Consider the following 20,159-nt stretch of genomic DNA (forward strand, 5'->3'; position numbering starts at 1 on the left):
ACCTACTGTGTTTTGAAGCCTGGGCTTCCAAAGTAACCAAACTTCCTTAGTTACATAGACAAAAGGCAAACCAAAGAGTACCCAAGTGATCACCACTTCACAAAGGCACTTGAATATTTCAGGTTACCCCTTGGGTCCCATCACCACTGAAAAAGTTGCAGCTTTTGCAACCCTGGTAACTCCACTTAGGTTGAAGCACGACAACTGGCACGTTTTCATCTTCTGCACAGATTATGGCAACTCTCATATTACCTAAAAGCATCACACATGCCTTACAGAAATCTGGCATCCACTGTTTTGTAATGCTAGATAAAGGGAAGGTTATTTTCTCAGCTAAAGACCCTAAAACCCAAGACCACACAAATTTTTTTTGCTAGATTTTTTTTTGGTTTGTTTTTCATTTTAAATAGTGTCGATTTCCATACTGAATTCTCGATAAAAAGCTTTAAAGAAAAGCTTTCCATTTTATTGGAATAAAGTTATCCCGCCAGACCAAGAGGCCTAAATAAACTTGCCAAAATCTTTGCGTATTCCTCATCTCCTTCCCCTGTCTGCACAGGGATAGATAACTTCAATTCTCTGTACACTTCTCAGAGGGAAATGGCAGATTTAGTAGCTGAATTAGCTGAACCCATTCTGAGCTGATCATCTGAAAATAGCTCACTCCATGCAAATGAGTACATCTGCTATGAGACAAGGCTCCTCACTCAATGCAAAACTTGCTGCTTCTGATGAATGCTCTTAGTTTCTCTCTATTAGCGAAAGTAAGGTGAGCAACGTAAGTCACATGCTTTCCTGGAAATTCATTTCTAGTGGGTAGATATCATTGTCACTGTACACAGGAGAACAATCACTTCTGGAGACCACATTTATACCATAGCTAAACTGCTTCTTAACCATTAAACGTGTAAGCCAGTTGATTCACTTCTTTATACATAGGCTGGTGATACTGCACAGGTAGCCAGTCCATGCAGGACTGGCGTCAGAATGGAACCCACACCATTCATCAGCGTTTAATGTTCCCAACATCTCACTTCATAGCTGCTGCTGAAGGTTTGCATGACACCTTTCAGATGAAAATTTCCCCCATACCTCTGTTCTGTGCTCTGGAGAGTAAGCATCATTCAGAGGTACAGAAGGGGCATTTAATGAGTAAGCCACCTTTCAAAGGTAGAAAAGCGATATAAAGTTTTAGGATCACTTCACAGTTCCCACTCTCACAAAAAAATGTAGTCACACGATGGAAAAGAGCAAATTAACCTGATCCCCAATGTGCTAAGCCAAAAGACAAATTACTAAAACCAGGAGCAAGAGGTTAAACGAATCCATAGAAAAACTGAGTACTGCAGGTCTGGATTGCAGTCTGGCCACAGGTGTGAGATACGTGCTTCCCCCTTTATGAAAATCTACCAAGAGAGATGACAACAGAGCAGGAAATCAAGAGTTCCTATGCATCCCAGCGACCACCTCCTTCAGCACTGGATATCCCATTACTATGCTAAGAATGAATGTGCTAAAGAAACAACAAAAACATGCGCTTTCTCTCATCCAACACTGCTTAGAGAACAACTAGGAGTTTTACTTCATTTTGACCCTACCAAGCTTACTCACAACATGGTCTGACCTACAGCAGAGGGTGTTTCATCTGTTTTAGCCAAGCAGCTGTCTACACGTGATAAAAAGCACTATGGTGTGATGGCAGCCCTCCAGGCACATGTGAGATAAGAGCTTAATTGAACAAACTAGAAGTCGTGGTACTAGTTGATAAGTTCTACTGTCACAAAGCCTCAGGAGCACATTACCACTTACGCAAACCAATTGCTTCATAAGCATTTTCAGGGAACTTCAGCCACAGGGTCTGTAAAAGCAAGACTGGGATGTTGTGGTCTAAGTGACACAAGGTTAAGAATATTCAGTACAAAGAACACCATGAAGCAAAAAACTAGCGAAAAACTACAATGCTTTACTATATCAGCTCACTTTTTTTTTTTAACCCAGGGACAAGCCCTGTATAAATTCTCATGACCTAAGAGAGGCTCGTAATCCAGCCATAGACTCAGGTCTCTGGAGAGCTGGGTTTGGTGGCCAAGTCTGTTTTGGGCTTCCACAACAATTTGGGTAAAGCCATTTCACCTTTGCACCCCTGCTTCTTGTATGAAAAGGAATAAATATCTCACCTCTTTGCTGCCTCGCTATTCCAGCTATACACTAGTTTGGGAAACTAGCATCAGTTTGGAGACATTTTTAATACAGTTCAGATATTCATAAACAATCATAAGGAGAGACCGATTCTCAGTTTGGTGATTAGCTACTGAATTGCATGGATAAAAATAAAAGAGAAATACTGTCTACAGGTTGAAACAAAAACTATTTAAGAAAGTAAGAGGATAAAATCTGTCCTTTAACAGAAGAAAGCAAGGCATTTCTGAAAACCTGTAGGCTACAAAAGCTTACACTCGAAGTTTAAAACTTTTTACACGCTTTACAAATCAAGCTACAATGCAAAAAGGAAATGCTAAAGACTTTATGATGAAGAAAAAACACTTCATACATTTTAAGAAGTCTTTTTAAGAGAAGTCTGCGGATAACACCTATTTTTTCCCTTCTTCATTCACCCACAGCTACCTAGTTTTGGTTCTCATACAAGAAGCAATGAAGTTGAGCAGTACACAACATTTGCTGATCATGGCCACAAAATCATACATTTTATAAAGTTTAAGCCTACAAAAAAAATGTTACCACAAGCAGAAAAACAAAGAGGAAGTAGGATTTTAAGTCAACATCTCTGTGCAATGTTCAAACCCGACATATTTCAAACAATGTTATCTTTAGGACCATTACCATTTTAGACCATTTAATTACACCTTAAAACAACTAATTTTACATGCAGAATTGAAATAGGTAACGTGCTTGTTTTCCTCACTTTTTATCTCCTGCAATTCTAACACACAGAAGACATTCCAGACTATACCCAAAAAGCATTAGTTTTTTTTCTCCCCAGTCATTTCAAAACACTATCACTTCCACAATTTCTCAACCAGCTGCACCATTTCCTCATCAGGGTACTTTTGTTTGGGTGACTCTGTATTATAACAACGTTCAAGGTTGCCAAGAGCTAAACATTATAACAAGTGTCAACTGCTATCATCTATATTCTAGATTTGTTTTTGATAATCTCCCAGTTTAAATACATGAAGCTTTTTTGTTTGTTTAAACAGAAAACTGAGCAATAAGCAGAGTCACCCAGCCAGTCTAGAGATAATATAAAACTTTATTTAGGTTCCAGCTCTTTCAAGACTACTTACCCCAGAATCTCATCCCTTACATGCTCACCTATTGCTTGTATGAAAAAAGAACTGGAACAGGTCTTGCCACACCTTATCTGTCCCTACACCACATTATTTAAAGCATTCCAACTCAAGGACAAACATACCTTTTGTAAGGGTAATGGCTTTAAGATTTCTCTCCTATGTTTAGTCTACTTGCATGCATCACCATGTCCTGGTTCAAGGCCCTGCCAAAAATCTATATCTCTGCCAAGGCCTAATCCACACAAGCCCCCCAGCTCCTACGCCTAAGATGATCCAAAGCATGCACAGACGACATTCCTATTACACAAGTGTAGATTAATGGCCAAAAAAGGCATCTGCATGGAGAAAGAGGAAAAAACAATCAGGCTATACTGGCTAATGCAAGACTGCAAGTCCAGCCCACACAGAAACATGACAGCTCTCTGGCAACTCAGCTGTGGCCAGTTTTGATTGCCGGTTAAGAAGGGTTAAAAATGGATTTCTGAAGAACCATTACCATAATGATCACAACTGGAGGTCTTCGAGTGAAGTAAAATTAGTATTTTGGCAAGGAGTAACATTTCTCATATGGCAAGTGGATTATTTCTTGTACCGTGCTATCAGTACACCGACCTACTTAACTCCCACTTTTCCACTCGATCTTCTCACTATCTAACTTCTTCAGCTATAGCTCAGCAGAGAACTTTAGAAACATCTGGAATGTCTTATAATTTACATGTGCGTTTACATTACTCTTTCACCATATACCTTCACAAGCACGATGCTATCTTCTCCCAGGATTATAAAGAATACTACAGGCTTTTTTTTTTAATTAATAAAAAAGTTACACACAATTCTATGCAGTAAAGATGCCTGACTCAGAGAACATAACTCATGACAGAGGAAGGATAGGGTTTTCTACAAAACAGCATTCAGAATTTTTCCCCATCTGGTCAAATACATAAAATATGATCAATGTAAATGACAGACTCAGAGGCAGCTGGGCAGACTAAACAACAAAATTTCTCTGCAGACCACAAAATGGCTTGGGCAACTGACATGCAACAGTTACATTACTGAAAAGGTTCACTGTTTCTTTAAATGGACTTCTCAGACATGCACTCAGTCTCAGAAGGGAAGGCTACCTTTTAATGCTGATTTCTTTCTTTGTCATCAGTTTAAGTAGAAGTCCCAAGTAAAATGAATGGTAGCAATCTGTTTCCATTGCTCTTTTCAAGTGAAAAAGTCCATTTACCTGCTAACCAGAAGGCAAAGACTCTTACTTCCTATAACTGTCTGCAGATAAGAGTACCCTCAATTAAGAAATGTAAGAGATGGTCTTGCATTAAAGAGTAGACGACGACAACAGTACTACTGCTACATTATATGCTAGTGTACCAATATGATTTCTCCCTCCCTCCCACTTTCAAGAAGCAGTTCAAGCAATCACCTCTTTCACAGTCAGCAGAACTGCGGTCTCACTTCCAGCCAACGAGAATTCACTCACTAGAACAAAGAACTTATACCCTGATAAAATCAACACATGTAAGTGAAGAGACTCATATAATGCTATGTAAAACTCAGTCTTTCCCCATTAGTCTGTTAAGATTGTTCCAAGAGGATTTCTCTTACAAACTGGTTATTTCTGATTTGCCCACAACTTAACAGAAAACTTACCAGTGTCTATAAATACCTGAAGGGAGGGTGCAAAGATGGTGGAACCAGGCTCTTCTCAGTGGTGCACAGTACCAGGACGAGAGGCAGTGGGCACAAACTGGAACACAAAAGGTTCCTTCTGAACATCAAGAAGCACTTCATTACTGTGTGGGTGACTGAGCACTGGCACACACTGCCCAGAGAGGTTCTGGGGTCGCCTCCTTGGAGATCTTCAAAAGCCACCTGGACGTGGTGCTAAGCACCCTGCTCTGGGTGGCCCTCCTGGAGCAGAGGGGTTGGACCAGATGGCCTCCAGAGGTCCCTTCTAGCCTCAGCCATTCTGTGGCTCCAATCCTGTGAAAACAAGATAAAAAGCTTGTAAAAAATGTCATCTTAATTGCTCTTCGCAATACTACAGAATCCAGTTAGTGGTCAAGCAACAAATTGACAAAAAATAGTAGAAGGTCTTGAACGTAGAGTGCATGAAACAGGGTATACATACCCAAGTAAGTGACTCTAAGAAGCTTGATTCCTCCTATCTTTCAGAAGAAAAGGGCTTTGCTGATTATATATTTCCAGTTAACATAGAACCACTCTCCAATAAGTTGATGCAGATGAGGGGTTTGCAGCATAAAACCTGAGGCAACAGCAGGCAGCCAGATGCTTATCTGGTCAGAGGAGTTCAACATCCCAGCTTTCCACTCCAGAGTCCTGGTTTTAAATTCTGTATTTCAGTCACTAGTGACAACAACCTTTGACAACATGCTACTTGCTTGTAAAAAAACAACAAAAACCACTAGCCCATCTAGCTAACTAGATTTGAGTCAACAGCCTGTTTAAAGGAAACCAGAATGGGAAAGCAAGTATAAACATCTTTCCCTCAGAAAAAAATCAGACTTGCACAAGCTGGTTCAGTGACATACTTGGTGTGGAACACATGCTAGTTAATACGATATCAGTTGCAGATAATCAGTTAAATAAACTTTATTGATGTATGTATATTCTTCCATGTAATACCGTGTACCTCTTTCCTTTTCTCCACAGATACTGCATCTGCCTACTGCCTCCTTTTATCACAGATGATAAGCTGGATACAAAGATTTTACAGCAAAAATGTTAACTTCTCACATGTTCTTTGACAGTTAACAAACTTGAAATTGTCTTTTCATGGGTATTAGGGCCCTGCCAAAGATTTTGGCTTTTCTTTCCTGTTCGGCTTCCAGGAAAACAGGTGAAGAAAATGGGAGTTAAATGTTGACCCAAGATTCCCAAATGCTTATTGTTGGCTCAAGTTAGTCTTTTGGAGATTTCTAAAAAGAAATGTCCAGAAGCTTTCTTGCCACGTTGCATCTATGCAGATCTGTGGTTTGCTTCACTTCTGCTACACAGATGTACTGGAATTAAAACTTAGATCACACATCCAGACTACATACAGTCTCCTCTCCTGGTGACTCTGTGTAAAGGATAGCTAATGAAATAATAAGACAAGATACTTCTGATCAAAGAATATCTGGTGAAACAGACAACATGAAAAGCTATAGACCTGCAATTTAAGTGTGAAAACATGTTTCAAGGCACTCTAAAAACAAAACATTCAGAATGGTAAATAGTAAAATGTTTACGAGAACCTCTTTGACAAAAAACAACTATCAGCATACACCTTGTCTCAATTTGCTTTATGCTTTTTATAAACCACAAGGACAGGAATTGGACACCATCCACTTAAAAACCCCATTTGTACCCATCACATTTGTAAGCAAAGCACTAAAATTTCCCCTGGAGAATACAGTTACAGAAAAGCAAAGCTTTACCTGGCACATTTTTCAACAGTTTAAGTAGATTCACTATGCATCAACAGGTAGATTCTTCCATATCTCTAAGCACTGAGCTGAAGGAGGCCCAACTCTACAGCTAAAAGCAGCAGCAAAGCTGAAACTGAACACACAGATGTGAAAAGAAACGCCCGAAGGTTATGGGGCATTATTTCTCTGTTTTGTGGGGAAAACAGAAGACGTGAGAAAAGCAAGACATTCTCCTTTCAACAACAGTTACCTCAGAAAGCAGCAACAGTGAATACAAAGCGGAGATGCCACATCCCTGTATAAAAGCAATCTTAGAGCATTCGATGCCAGCACTGTTCAAAACTCTCATTAAGAACTAAAATGTACTCAATTACGTATTTATAGAGGTCTCCTCTATTGGAAAAGATACCTCAATCTATTGTACCTGAACACATTTTATCTGGATTGAACACAACTGAACCTGCAGAGCTTGTGTGTCCAGTACGAGGTTTTAGCGTTGCACTTCAGACTTCACCTCACTACTTGGGCATTAAGAAACACGCTCATAATCCAGAAAATCCTTAATAAAACCACTTAATGGGTAGAGTGACAGTCACTAACTCATTTGCCCAAGGCCACAACAGTGGTACTTTTAAGTCTCCTGGCTCCCAGATGGGTCCACACACATCTTCACATAATTACGAACTCAGAAAAATATAACTTGCCTTTAGATTCTCCTCAAGGTGCAACAGCAGATCGGTTTAGATTTGTTCTGTATGCTTTCTGTGTAGTGCACGCAGTCATGTCAGTTGCATTGATATCTCATGACACAGCGTAAGCCAAGTATCTTCGAAAAAGATTATAAATACAGATATACACATCCTAGGTACAAAAAGTTGTTCTGTTCTCTTAATCCAGGATTTCAATACAAAGAAAAATGCATCACAGTCATATATCACTCTTAACAGCTTTCTTAGCTTATTTTTTTCCCCCATTAATTAGTTAAAACAAATGCTGAGTTTTCTAGCACCATTAGAGAAATCTCAAAACTCTTCCAAGCTCTCCTACTCCAGAAGAGCTGGAACCTGCACCATTATTCAGCCAGGTGACATCAACTCGTTTTTCCATCCCCTGCCTCAGCTGAAGATCACTGACATGGAGATGACTTCTGATGACACACACTGCCACCTTGTGTTACAGTTTGGAACCGCAAAAGCCTGAAAAGACACCACACACATCCAGCTTCAGGTGTTTTAATCACATTTTTCACAGCCAGTGTCCCGTAACAGAAGTGTCTAAACTTTTCTGCAGCTAACATCCAACTGAGGCTGCAACAGATGCAAGCCTCAATGGCCCCAAGGAGCAGAGGTCACTCTTCTGCACTAACTGACGCAGGTATGTTGAGCAGCTCGCAGTCCTTGCAGAGACAGCTAGAGCTAGAGTGGCACAGATACTACCTTTTAGGTCTGAGATCCTATTCCTCTAGCAGGTAAATACATATGTTACAATACTTCAATGGAGAAAAAAAAGTGAGACTACTCTACTACCCTTCCTCAACCTGAATCCGATGAGTAATGGATGAGTAACACAAGTTGTCACCTTTAAACCCCTGGACTATAATTTGGTAACGGGTATTGCATCATTCCCTCCTCTACACAAGGGAGACCTTATTTACCTGCAGCAGCTGGGTTTATTACCTACAGCAGCTGGGTTTAGCTGAGCAACTATATTCTGTACCAGCAGCACACACTAGGACAGGAGCTCCATCCAGGACTGACTAAAGAAGGGTATGAAATTGTAGATCTCTCAGGAATCTGCAGCCAAACCAACCCTCCTGCTGCCTCTCGGCCTCGAAGGGGATGTGGAAGCAATCATTCCTTAAAGCTTCTCAAGCCCAAAGCTGCATAATTACACCGTGTCTTGCAAAGCAGTCCCAAGCCCAGTGGCTGTATCACACTAAAACACATTAACAAGCAGCAGAAAAAAAACATGGGAACAGTTCTGGAGGAGGCTAGTGGGCTTTGAAGCTGCATTGTCCTTTTAAGTATATATTGAATGGAAGTTTTATTTTCTTTATAAAAATTAAAGAGTGTCTGGGTAAATATGGTCATCAAAATGAAATGTTGTTATCTCTAAATAAATAGCACAGTATCAGAAAAACTTTAAGTGCATCGTATCTTTACACAGACAAAAATCCTAAAACACCAGTTTTCCTCCATGCTGGACAACATTAAGCAACCCATAAGACATTACTATATTGTTAAATACTTACACAACAACAACATCGAGCCTACCTGTTTCATTTCTATACCAACACAGAAATTGAAAATACTTGGATTACCTTGTTCTCATAAAGTATCTATTATAATAGTTGTATTATAGTAATTCACAGAATTCGCAAACTTAATTCCAGCATTCAGCAGGAGTGTTTCTTGCTCCAGCAGATAGCAGTTTTTCCCATCAGGTGAGGTGGCAAACAAGTGCTCATAGAGAACCATACTAAAATTAAGCAGCATTCACTGACCAATTCTGACACAAGATTAGATTTAGTTTAGAATACCATCATTTTTTTGCAGTATGTTTGTTTCTTCCCTCACCCGACCCAAGCAGAAAAAAGCAAGACACAAGTCTTCTGCCATACTAATGTATTCCATCTTTCAAAAAGAAAGACATGATTTTAATATTACTTAACAATATGTTAAAAAAGTAGCCAGTTAGGCTTCAGTGTTAATACAATTATACACTCTATAACAGATTTGATAGTGTGAGTACTGTTCTTTTTAAATTTTCTCATTCTGCAAGTATTCTTACACAAGCTGGCTACAAGTCAGAAAAAAAATCAAAACACAAATAGCGTAACTTGTACACTCTTAAACAGTAGATTGTGAAAGAACTGAGGAAATACTTGTCCCATAAGAGCCTCTTTTTCATGAAGTCATGTCAGGAGAATTCTGGAGCAGATGAAAGCACAACTGACTAGGTCCATTCCTTTGTCAGGAGTCAGAATGACAAAACATAGCTAAATGCAGAAGTGACAGGAGCCACTGCAGATGATGCAAACTAGTATTTTGGCCTCCACCCAAGCCTAAGCAATTTAAAGTCTTTGAGGCCAAGGCATTCAGAAGGAGATGGAAAAGAGCTATTGTTCCAACTCCAACGGCATACAGCTACAATCAAGTAAGTCTCACTCACAGACTACAAGCACACAAGCTAACAAATTCAGGTAGAAAGTGGCAATTTTTCAGTCCGCAAGAATTATCAGGCCAAAGGGTTCAGTGCAGATCCACACAGCACTGGGGACAAGGCAAGGCAGCACTGGCTCAAGACCAGATAAGCTCTCAGCACAGCAGGACAGGTAAGTGGAGTTGTCGTTCATTGATTCCTGCAGGGTTCCCTCCCCATATTGTGTCATTTCAATGTGCAGCAAAGGTGGTTTTTTTCAAGCTAAAATTGGACCAGTTGATGGAAAGTCTCTGCCTCGTCTGTCTGGCAGAATCCAAGCAGAATCTGAAAAAAAAAGTGAGTGTGAAACTAATATTCTTCAAAAATCAAGCCACTGATGGCATCCCTTTTCTGAAGGGTTGATCTCATTCAGAAGTACAAAACTTAAATCATACCATGAAAAAAATCACTTGCCCCTTATTCATAAACCAATTTCTTTAAACATCCCTGTATTGCCAAGAATAACTGCGAGAAGAAGCTAAGAACACTGCATATTTAGCAACCCAGAAGCTAGCTGAATGTTAACTAAAACCAGAGCTGACATGGCTGTATTTACTAAAACCCTTGTAATAGTAAGAATGTAGGTAATTTATAGAGCAGAAGCACCAATGGCATTAAGACACTGCTTTTTCTAACACCAATCTTCCGAGTACAGCAAAATTACGTTTGAGACGAAGACCTAGTGAAAGGAGATTTGTTTATAATATAGCAGATAAACAGTCCACATGCCTGGAAAAAGCATCTTTAGAATAAAAATCCACTTAGTAGCTTTCAGTGGACACCGTGCACATTTATGGAAAAACTTCTGAAAGAGCTTGGTATGTGCTAAGTAACAGGTGTTTCATTGACAGTTAATTCATGTTTAAATCCTTTATCAAGGCATAGTGTAGCTTGATTAGGCTAAAAGTTCCATTACAGCATCAAGGCAGCTCCGTCTGTAACACCCTTCTCTGAAAGAAAGGCTACACAGCTTCTGTAACCGCTGAAAGCCAAGTAAGGGGAGCAGACAGAAGGAGAGAAACAAAAAAGGTACAGGGGAAGGTTAGAAGAACTGATTTTGTTCTTTCTATGCCAAAGGTAGAAGCGCTTTGCAAAATCAATTCTGAAGTCAAGGTGTAATTAATGTATCTATCTATCATCGTACTACAAAGGAAGGATGACAAATTAACAAATTATCATTAAAAAGTATGAATTCAACCCATGTTGTTAGCTTGCCACTGATTACAGGTAACTATCCAATGACAGAACACATTAAATGTGTCTTCATGGCATTCCCCTAGAACTGCACACCTATCAGGGCACTGCAGGCACCTCTTCCCAACAGGCACACACAAAAAATTGGACGCTTCCTAACAGATGAAGTTAAAGGAGTAGATGATATCAATCACTGAATTGGTTATAAAAGAGTAGAGTTATAAAAGTTCTAACTGTTCATTTGGAATCATGTTTGACAAACTCATTTCCAAACTTCAGCCACACTTCTACAAGTAAAGGACACTTTCCTCCATTTATCCTATTGAGAGTAAAGCATCGGTGAACTTTCCTGTTTTATCATCACAGACACTGCAAACTTGAATGAAGCTAAGAATATTACCTGCAGCTTGTAGCACAGTGCTTGTACTATACCAACACTAGCATTACTTAATATACGCCACATTTCATTTATGAAGTCTACCGTCTAGTTTAAATAAAGTCTGTTAATTGGCACTACTCAGAAAAATACTTTTTAAGAATAGAGTATGTACTTCTGAAATTTCATCTTCTGTACATGTTAACAAATTTAAATCTGGCACATGAACTTCATATAGAAATAATCAGCACAGAGAAGCAGTTGTCCTTTGCAAGACTCAGATATTCATTACTTCCCAAGCACGTACACTATCAAAAGTATAAGTTTAAAAAACATTTGAAATTCATACTGAAAGCCAGATCTTAAAATAAACAAAAACCAGCCTTTAAACAAATGGTTTTAGTTGTTTTGTGAAACACTACTATTGATTCCAAAATTATTCAATGGTAGGAAGCTAATGGATCTGTAACCACTCAGCTTTGGCTATCATGAAGAAAGACTCACTAAGAAGTATTTATGGGAAACTGGCATGCCCAGCCACCATTAAAGATGACAACTTTGAGTAATCTATGGTATTATTGAAGAACATGTGCTATGTTACACACACATGAGCTGTCTTCCCATATCTGAATAATTTAAATATAATGTGATGCATAACCCCCCCGGCAAAGCAATCAAAACTCACAGAAGAACAAAGTTTCACGAACATCTGTTCATACTTTCTTGACACTGCACTAGTGTAAGCATGCCCTCTTAATCATTAGTATAAGCTATTACCCACAGTTGTGCCATCTATATTTCATGTACAGTAAAAAGTTCTGAAGTAACAGCTCTTATAATCATGTAAAAAAATCATGAAATTACCTTTTGCAAATACATGCTCTGAAATTTCCATGTTTTAAACATTCAGTACTTATCTAACATTGTATTTTTATATTTGCCTTTTTTTAAACACTAGCAAGTATTTTGTCTGTGCAGATAATAAACATTCATTCACATTTTGCTTATAAAAAATGGTAGCTGAGAATATTCTGAAAACCTTGATGAGAACTTGGGGACACAAAGATGATGCAAGGAATTGGTCATTAAATACATTGGAAGCACCACAACATCTTCATGGGCAGGGGTTACAGCACTTTACCTTTTAAAATATTCCACTTCTCGCTCTGTTTCGTCCATTTCCACACTGTCTAGATCAATGTCTTTGGGTAGAAAAACATCATCTACAAAGGGAAAAGGATTATACTAAATTAGATTCCATGGGGGAGGAAAGACAGAGAAAGGAAGAAGCTTGAACAAGCTGCATTAAAGACACTTTTAGTGAACCGTCTGAACTTCGTGGACTACTGATTATTTGTATTTAGGCTGAATTAACAGCAATTTATAATTGAAAAGCCACTTCTTAAAAACCTTATACTAGTATCTCTGCTCAGCCTTTAAAAGGAGTTACACCAGGAGTAAGGAAGAGACAAATCAACAGTAAATTTACTGATCACATGGATTGCAAAAAATCTGATAAGCCTAGAATACTTTTGAGAAAGGTCAAGTTATACAAGGGGGATGACATCCAGCAGCAAAAGAACACTGCCTGAAATTTACTGGCCTGACTACTAAATAGACAGCTCTAGAAGCAGTTTAAGAGTAGTATTCATAAAGAAAGAATTTCAAGAATTCTTTGTAGAGCTGCTGTACTCCTCCTGGACATTGTCACCAGGCTCTGTCTGCAAGTCATGCTATATGCAATTAGGAGTTTTTTTTTTTTTTTAAACTTTTTCTAATATTTTAACATGGAAATTTAGGCATCAGCTATTGTAACAAAGTTGGTGTATTATACTGTCTCAGTATATGGTTCTCTTGTACTTTCTGAAATAAATGCATGCTTCAGAAAACATAACGCTTTTTGTAGAAAGAAATTTGAGAGTTCTCTTCACAAAGCCTCTTCTGACTTCACATGTACTCCACTCTCACTTCATGTATACTCCATTCTCACCTCTAAAGCAGCCTCAGAACGTGTTCCAAAACCGGTGAGACTCAGAGAACACAACTGATATCACCTAGCACACAGGGCAGCTTTCCAGAATCCCTGGATCTAAGAGAACAGATGAGTTCTCTAAAGGCATTCCTGACAGTTCAAAAACTACGCGCCTTGGCCTTGCAACTTACTTCAGGAGAACCAGAAAGCCTTGTAAAACAGGGCTCCCTATACCCTATTTTCTTCAGCCACTTTATAATGAAGAGTTAGAAAACCCTGCCCGAATAAGTTTAAGAAAAAGAGATCACAACAGAAGCAGTGTTCACTGCCTTAACGCTTCATTTTAACACTGAATTAAGAAAAAAAAACTGTTACCCTAATTTTTACAATTATTTTTTCCTTAGTTCATTTTTGTGCCTTTGCTAGTTTCATACATCAATCCTATGTCTTTAAGAAATTGCAACCAACTGAAAAATGTGTATTACATTATCTTTCAGTTCTAAAGTCAGAACTACTCAAAGCAAAGGGACTACCTCGTCCAGATTCTTCAGAGAACAGCACGAAGTTTCTGAATTTATTAAGAGATAATGTCCTTGTACTTCTTCACATGTGAACATTAAGCTTTCAGAAACTCTAAGTATGCTTACTACAGTAGCAGAAAAGAAGCGTGGGGGTGTGTGTACATGTGGATATGTGGAGAGGAAGAGATGCAGGAAGTACCTAAATGCAGGAAGCCACAGCAACGTACCCACCCACTCCTATTCAAGGGTTTCCTTCAAATGTCTGTAGGACCAGGAGAAGAAACCAGACTAGAGTTTTGTCCTTTTTCCAGTGACTGGGGTTAAGACTGCACCACAACACCATATTCACAATAACTAAGGTCTCAAGGAAAAAATGTTCAGCGCTGTATCACTGTCAGATTGACACAAAATTGAAATAGAGAAAATAAGAATTAAAAGAAAGAATGGTGGGCTGACTCAAGCTGGCCATGAAACCACAATAACAAAATGAGGCTCTCTCTAGCTTACAACAACCAGAACTTTGGTTTGTATTTTTGTAATAAAGCTTAAGAAATAAATGTATATTGAAACACCTAAGTGTCTTCTAGCACCAGCTGCCACAGAAGGATGAGGCACGTGTATGTGCTTACCCGAGAATATTGCAGTTCACACTGCTGTGCTAAATCATTCTAGAGAACAGACATTTCATTTGTGCACTGCTACCGCTCAGCTCCTGTGCGATCACTGGGGAGTGACCAGGTGCTCCGAGCAGACAGATGTCTGCACCACAAAACTGCCACCCGAACAGGCAACCCCAGGAGGGACCAAGCACACGCACGAACAAATTGGTGCCCAAGAAGAGCAGATAGACGAGTATGTTGACAGAGCAAACCAGCTAGCACTGCAGGCATTCATCAGCTTTGATATTAACCATTAGATGCTTTCAGGAAAACGAAACAGAGCAAAAAACTCAATGGGAAGAAAACTATGCCAGTGCAACTTGTTTGAGTAAACTCAAACTTCTGTTGTTTTTTTAGTTCTATCAGATAAATAAAATCTATTTACTAGCACAAACTGATATTGATGTAGTGGAAACACTCCATATTATTAAGTTATATAATCCCACTAAATTTTCAAAATGACAAATAAAAACCAGTAAATTAGTTTGTATTTACTACACCTGTCAATGTAAATACAAGAAAATCATTTCCACTGAAAAAATTAATATGCACAAACAGTTATTCTTTGGCTAAAGAATCCCCTAGCTTTCCTTGCACAAACGGTAAGACCAATTTTAGACTACACTCAATGCTGTATGAGAAACAGCACTGCTTCCAAACAAGTTCAAAATGGAATTCCACGTACTGCTCAAGTATTCTAAATATTCTTAAACAGTAAAGAAGAGACAGACTTTACAGAAAATAAACTGATTCTCAACTGATTTAAAAACATACAAAAACAGTGGCATGTGATAGTTTATTCTTCCACAACTCTACTAAAAGTATATGCATTTACTAAAAGCACAGAAGTAGCTTAAGATTGTACACCACTGAGCACCCTGGCAAACAAACTGAAGTTAAAATTACAGTGACTTGAGTTTTCCCAAAACCTATTTTTCTGTTTCTCTAATTTACATTAGCAGGTTGACTAAGGATAAACTTTTGGACTTAAACGGTAATAGTAAAAAAAAACAAAGAACATTTCCTCTCTTATACACTTACCAATGGAATTGTTGACTTTGTCCCCTTTTTTCTTCTTGTTTTTCTTGTTCTTGCCTTTTGGTTGAGGAGAATCTGCAAGTATTAGCTTATTATTTTGTTGCTGCTCATTTGGTGAAGGGGATTCACTTGGTATGGGGGCTTTCTCTTCCTTTACGTGGTTCAACTGTTTTTTGTTGTTGTTGTTTAATTTCTTCTCCTCTTTTTTAGGTTCTGCAAGTGTTGGGAGCTCTGCTGCTTTTGCTTTGGCTTCTATTTGGTTTCTGGTTTTAGTCTGAATCTCAGCTGCTTTGGGGGATTCAACAGGCTTTTTCACTTGTTCAGCACATGGTTTATTTATTTGCTTTAGTTTCTGTTTGCTGTTTCCTTCTTTATGTTGATGCATAATATCAAGCAGAAAAGAGAGGGGCTCATGCTGCTTTACACTCCCCTCTTTCTGATAAAGCAGCTTTGAGTCTCTAGTGTTTACGGGGTTGGATAGTTCACAGCCTGTCTCCGAAACCGGCCTCTGTTCTGTGTGATTCACATGTCTTGACAGTGAACCAGAGGAGGTTTCTATCTTTTCTGATTGCTCAAGTGTACCATTCTGAATGTCTTCAGGTGCATTTGGGACAGATTCCTTCACTGTCTCGCAGTTTCGAGTAAGCATGTCCACCTTCTGACAGTCTTTACTCGTTCGTTCTTTCTTCTTTTTCTTTACAGCCCTCAGCTGCTGAAGTTCTTGAAGCCGTTGTAACTCTTGTTTCAGCCTCTCCTCCTCCTCCTCTTCTCGCCGCCTCTGTTCTTCAAGCAATTGGTGATGCTCCCTTTCCCTGGCTTCTGCTTCAAGTCGAGCCTTTTCTTCAAGCTACAAAATAACAGTTGGATTATTGAAGTGACACAAATTTTGGAAATTAGTTTTAAGTATCATTGCTGGTTTTGTATGTGAACAGTTTAAGTCTTAGGGCAGTAGCATACCAGCTTATCTGATCCACAAGCATGTGGCAGCACACAAGTAACTAGTTGTACAAAAGCTGTCTTTTTTTGGAGTCCATAAATTTCTTTTTGGAATTTGTTTTCTGTATTTGTGTAACACATTTGACTGTTGTCAGTACCAACCGTTCATCATCTTTTTACTAATGCTAAGCTTAACTTCATATCACAGTTTGCTAATAATCACCAAGCCCTGTTGAAAATAAAATATTCAACTTCATTCTCTCAACTATCTGTGAATTACTAAGGTAACTCAAGCTTGTGGCATGTTGCATCATTTACGTGTTCTTTCCCTATGGTAGAGTTACTCTATTTCAGTGTTTATTAACATTAGGAGGAGCAGTCACTAAAAGCAAAACACTACGCACATTAAAGACACATTCCAAGCTGTCAAAAATATTAAGGATGGTGAAATTTTCTGTTAGCCCTAAGTTCATAACCACATAAAACAAAGACGTAAGACTTTTTCCAGCTGTTACTGCAAATAACTAAAACTTTGTGCTGTACCACTCTTTCATAACAAGCAAAATGGAATTTGTACACTGAGAACAATCCTGTCCATATATTTATTTTCCTGCACATTTACAAGTGTCTATAAAGGATTCCTTTTTCACAGTTACAGAAGTCATGCAAAGAAAACCCATAACCCTGTAACATAAACATCAGGTCTTCCAAACCCATGGAAGCATTTAAAGCACACAGACTTCGTGCCAGCAAACAAATCCACAAACATGAAATATTTACAGTGATGTCACACAATGGGCTTGCCAGAATTCAAAAACATTCAGCAATCTCATTACAATTTGAGCTTGCAGTACGTTAAGGCTGATACTTAAACTGCAATGAGAAAAGCAATTTTTCTGCTCATTCAACTTAGGAAAATCATTTTCCTCTCTTAACTCAGCAAGTTTTGTTTGTGTTGTATTCAGAAAAATATTTTCTATATTACCCTTCGAAGATGTTTTTGCTTGAAACGTCTCTGCCAATTTCTGTTTGAAAGCAACCTTTAATTTTTATTTTCTTCTCTGCAGCTTGCCACTTCACTCTGAGTTCGGAGAGGCCTTCATGCCATCACATGACACAGCACTCTACCTCCTTCAATTGCGACAGCAAGGTGCCCAGTGCAATCCTTCTACATATACATCTTAAAATTTAATTTCTCCACTCTCATGAAAGCACTGACCATGTGTTTCCTGGCTTCCTATAGTCATCTTTCATAACCATTATTCCAATGAAGAAACACGAGCTTTCAAATTGACCCCAATTTTAAAATGTCCAGTCTATACAGCTATCAGATTCTTGTTGTGGACACTTAGAAATAACTTTCTGAAGTGGGGGAAATTCCAATATGAAGCTGACTTGCAGCAAAATACACAACACGGACACTGTGAGAAATCTTCCTGTCCTACGTAAATTCTAAGCATCGAAATGGGTAAGCAAGCTTTGTATGCACAAACAGGCAGAACACCACAAACTACACAGATAACACTTAGGCCATTATTATAAAATCTGTACACAGCAGTAATACGTAAAGAGTGGGCACAAAACACACTTAGATTCGAATATGAGGTTCTAAGATAAGCACACTTATAGATCTTACCTTTCTTTGCTTATGTCTGGCTCGCTTGGCTGCCCGAGAACTGCTTACTGGTTTGGTTTCAGAGCTGTTTATGAATTGTAGCAAGTCTTCCACCTTTCGATGATCAACAACACTTTCCCTTTCGGAGATTTGATCCGGTTTCTTCGGCTGCTCCTCCTTCCTTTTTGTTAGACGTAAACGAAGCTTTTCTCGCATCTCTGCATAATTTCTACTGGTTGGTGCAGCTGGAGGCTAATGGACATCAGAGAAAAACTTAGTGACTAAATGTGAAAGTTTCTCTGACCTAATACTCTTGAGATTTTGAAGTTTTAGAGACCTTCAAGGTCCAAACTGAAGGTCAAAACCTGAATACCAAACTTCATGTGTGTAGGCATACCTGAGTGGATATTTAAAAGGCAACAGATCTCTCAGGCTTGTTGCTAGCTTGTAAGCTTTATTTTCCAATTGGAAGAATGACTGTTTTTGCAGAGGAATGCACAAGTGAGAAGACAAAGGCCTTTAAAAGCAAGAAAGGAGACTTTCATATTTCCTTGTGATCAGCATGCCATATCTGAAGATTTAAGAGAGTAGACCCTTGCTGCCATTTCCATGTTCTATCAAGGCTCTTTCAGAGGTTGGGCTACATGGGCCTGTGGGCCATCACTGTGAAGGGCTGATACCCTGCACCGAAGCACACCAGCATATTTCCAGCAGAGTCACATCAATAACATGTTAACGCTGCTGTAAGATGAACTCCTGAACCGTGTTTCGCATCTGCATTCCCATCCGTAGCTCCTGTCTCTCGACTCCTCTTTGCTCCTCCTGCCTGCCTTCCCCTCTCCCCTCCTGCAGGGGATCTGGTGCCCACCTGTTTGCAGTTACACCAGTTCAACGCACTAAACCAACAAAACAAAGCCTATTAACTTTTACAAATCCTGTAGCGTTCTGCCACTTCAGCACAACAAATAGCTCACTGTGCCATCAGACGACTGACAGTAACAGAGGAAACACAGGCATGGTGGGAACACGCAAGATACAGGATCCCCTTTCTACCCCTTCCAGACACAGGGCAGAGGCTATTAATTCACTGCAGGCTTCAAGATGAAGCTGCAGCCGACCAAATACAGAGCCAATAAGCTGAATTTCTACTTAATATAGGGAAAAGAAAGCCAGAGACTCAAATTCCACTAGCAACCTGATTATTAACACAGACATTAGGCACAGATGTACAAATAAGGCCAGTGCAAAATAAAAGTTTAAGTTAAGAAAAATCATGATGTGGCAACTTAATAGTTTCTACCATTTCACTTGTGAAAATGAAAAGGCCGTTAGGAGGATCACTAGCTAGGTTAGGGGTATGAAGAAAACTTCAAGACGCTCCAACCAAATCCTTAAGGAGTAAAAAAAAATTAAGGAAAAAAGATTTTGTATAACCTCTATACTTCAAAGCTTCCTAATTTCTTCAAAGCACCTTATAAAGGCAAATTCAAGTCAGCATCTATCAAAATGCACCAGCAAAGAAAATTGATTGTAATACCGAAAATAGGCAAAATGCAGTTTGGGTTTTCCTTTTATAAAAAGAATTTAAACTTACACTGCTTGAGTTCTAGGTGAGGGTTTGTTTTTTTTTTTTTTAGTATAACATTAAAATGAGTACTTGGAGAACTAAGATTTGTGGATAGAAGAATGGTTCATAAAGCGTCATCAGCTTTTTTTTTTTTTAAACATTCCCACATTAAGTTCATTTTTACCCAAACTCACCACAATATTTATATAATTACACTACTATAGATGAATGCATGAATTTTGTGAAGTTATTTACATGGCTAAATTCCCATTTGCAATGTCATAGTCAAACACGGTATCTATTATCCAAGTCAGTTGCTTCCTAAATCTTTT

The 20,159-nt window shown here is 38.8% G+C and overlaps 1 protein-coding gene across 2 annotated transcripts in view; it reads right to left on the reverse strand.

The window, feature by feature from the left end:
* Positions 1–9,357: 9,357 nt before the first annotated feature.
* FAM193A (family with sequence similarity 193 member A) overlaps positions 9,358–20,159 on the reverse strand; it is a 77,053-nt gene continuing 66,251 nt past the window's right edge. For both annotated transcript variants that reach the window (XM_040554649.1, XM_040554648.1), the window contains 4 exons: positions 18,282–18,512; positions 15,713–16,556; positions 12,661–12,742; positions 9,358–10,234 (listed from right to left, as the gene is read on the reverse strand). In XM_040554649.1, coding sequence (XP_040410583.1) covers positions 10,141–10,234; positions 12,661–12,742; positions 15,713–16,556; positions 18,282–18,512 — 1,251 coding nt within the window. In that variant the 3' untranslated portion in view covers positions 9,358–10,140. The remainder of the gene's footprint in view (positions 10,235–12,660; positions 12,743–15,712; positions 16,557–18,281; positions 18,513–20,159) is intronic.

This window comes from Cygnus olor, chromosome 4 (genome assembly GCF_009769625.2).
Source record: "Cygnus olor isolate bCygOlo1 chromosome 4, bCygOlo1.pri.v2, whole genome shotgun sequence".
Lineage (NCBI taxonomy): Eukaryota > Metazoa > Chordata > Aves > Anseriformes > Anatidae > Cygnus > Cygnus olor.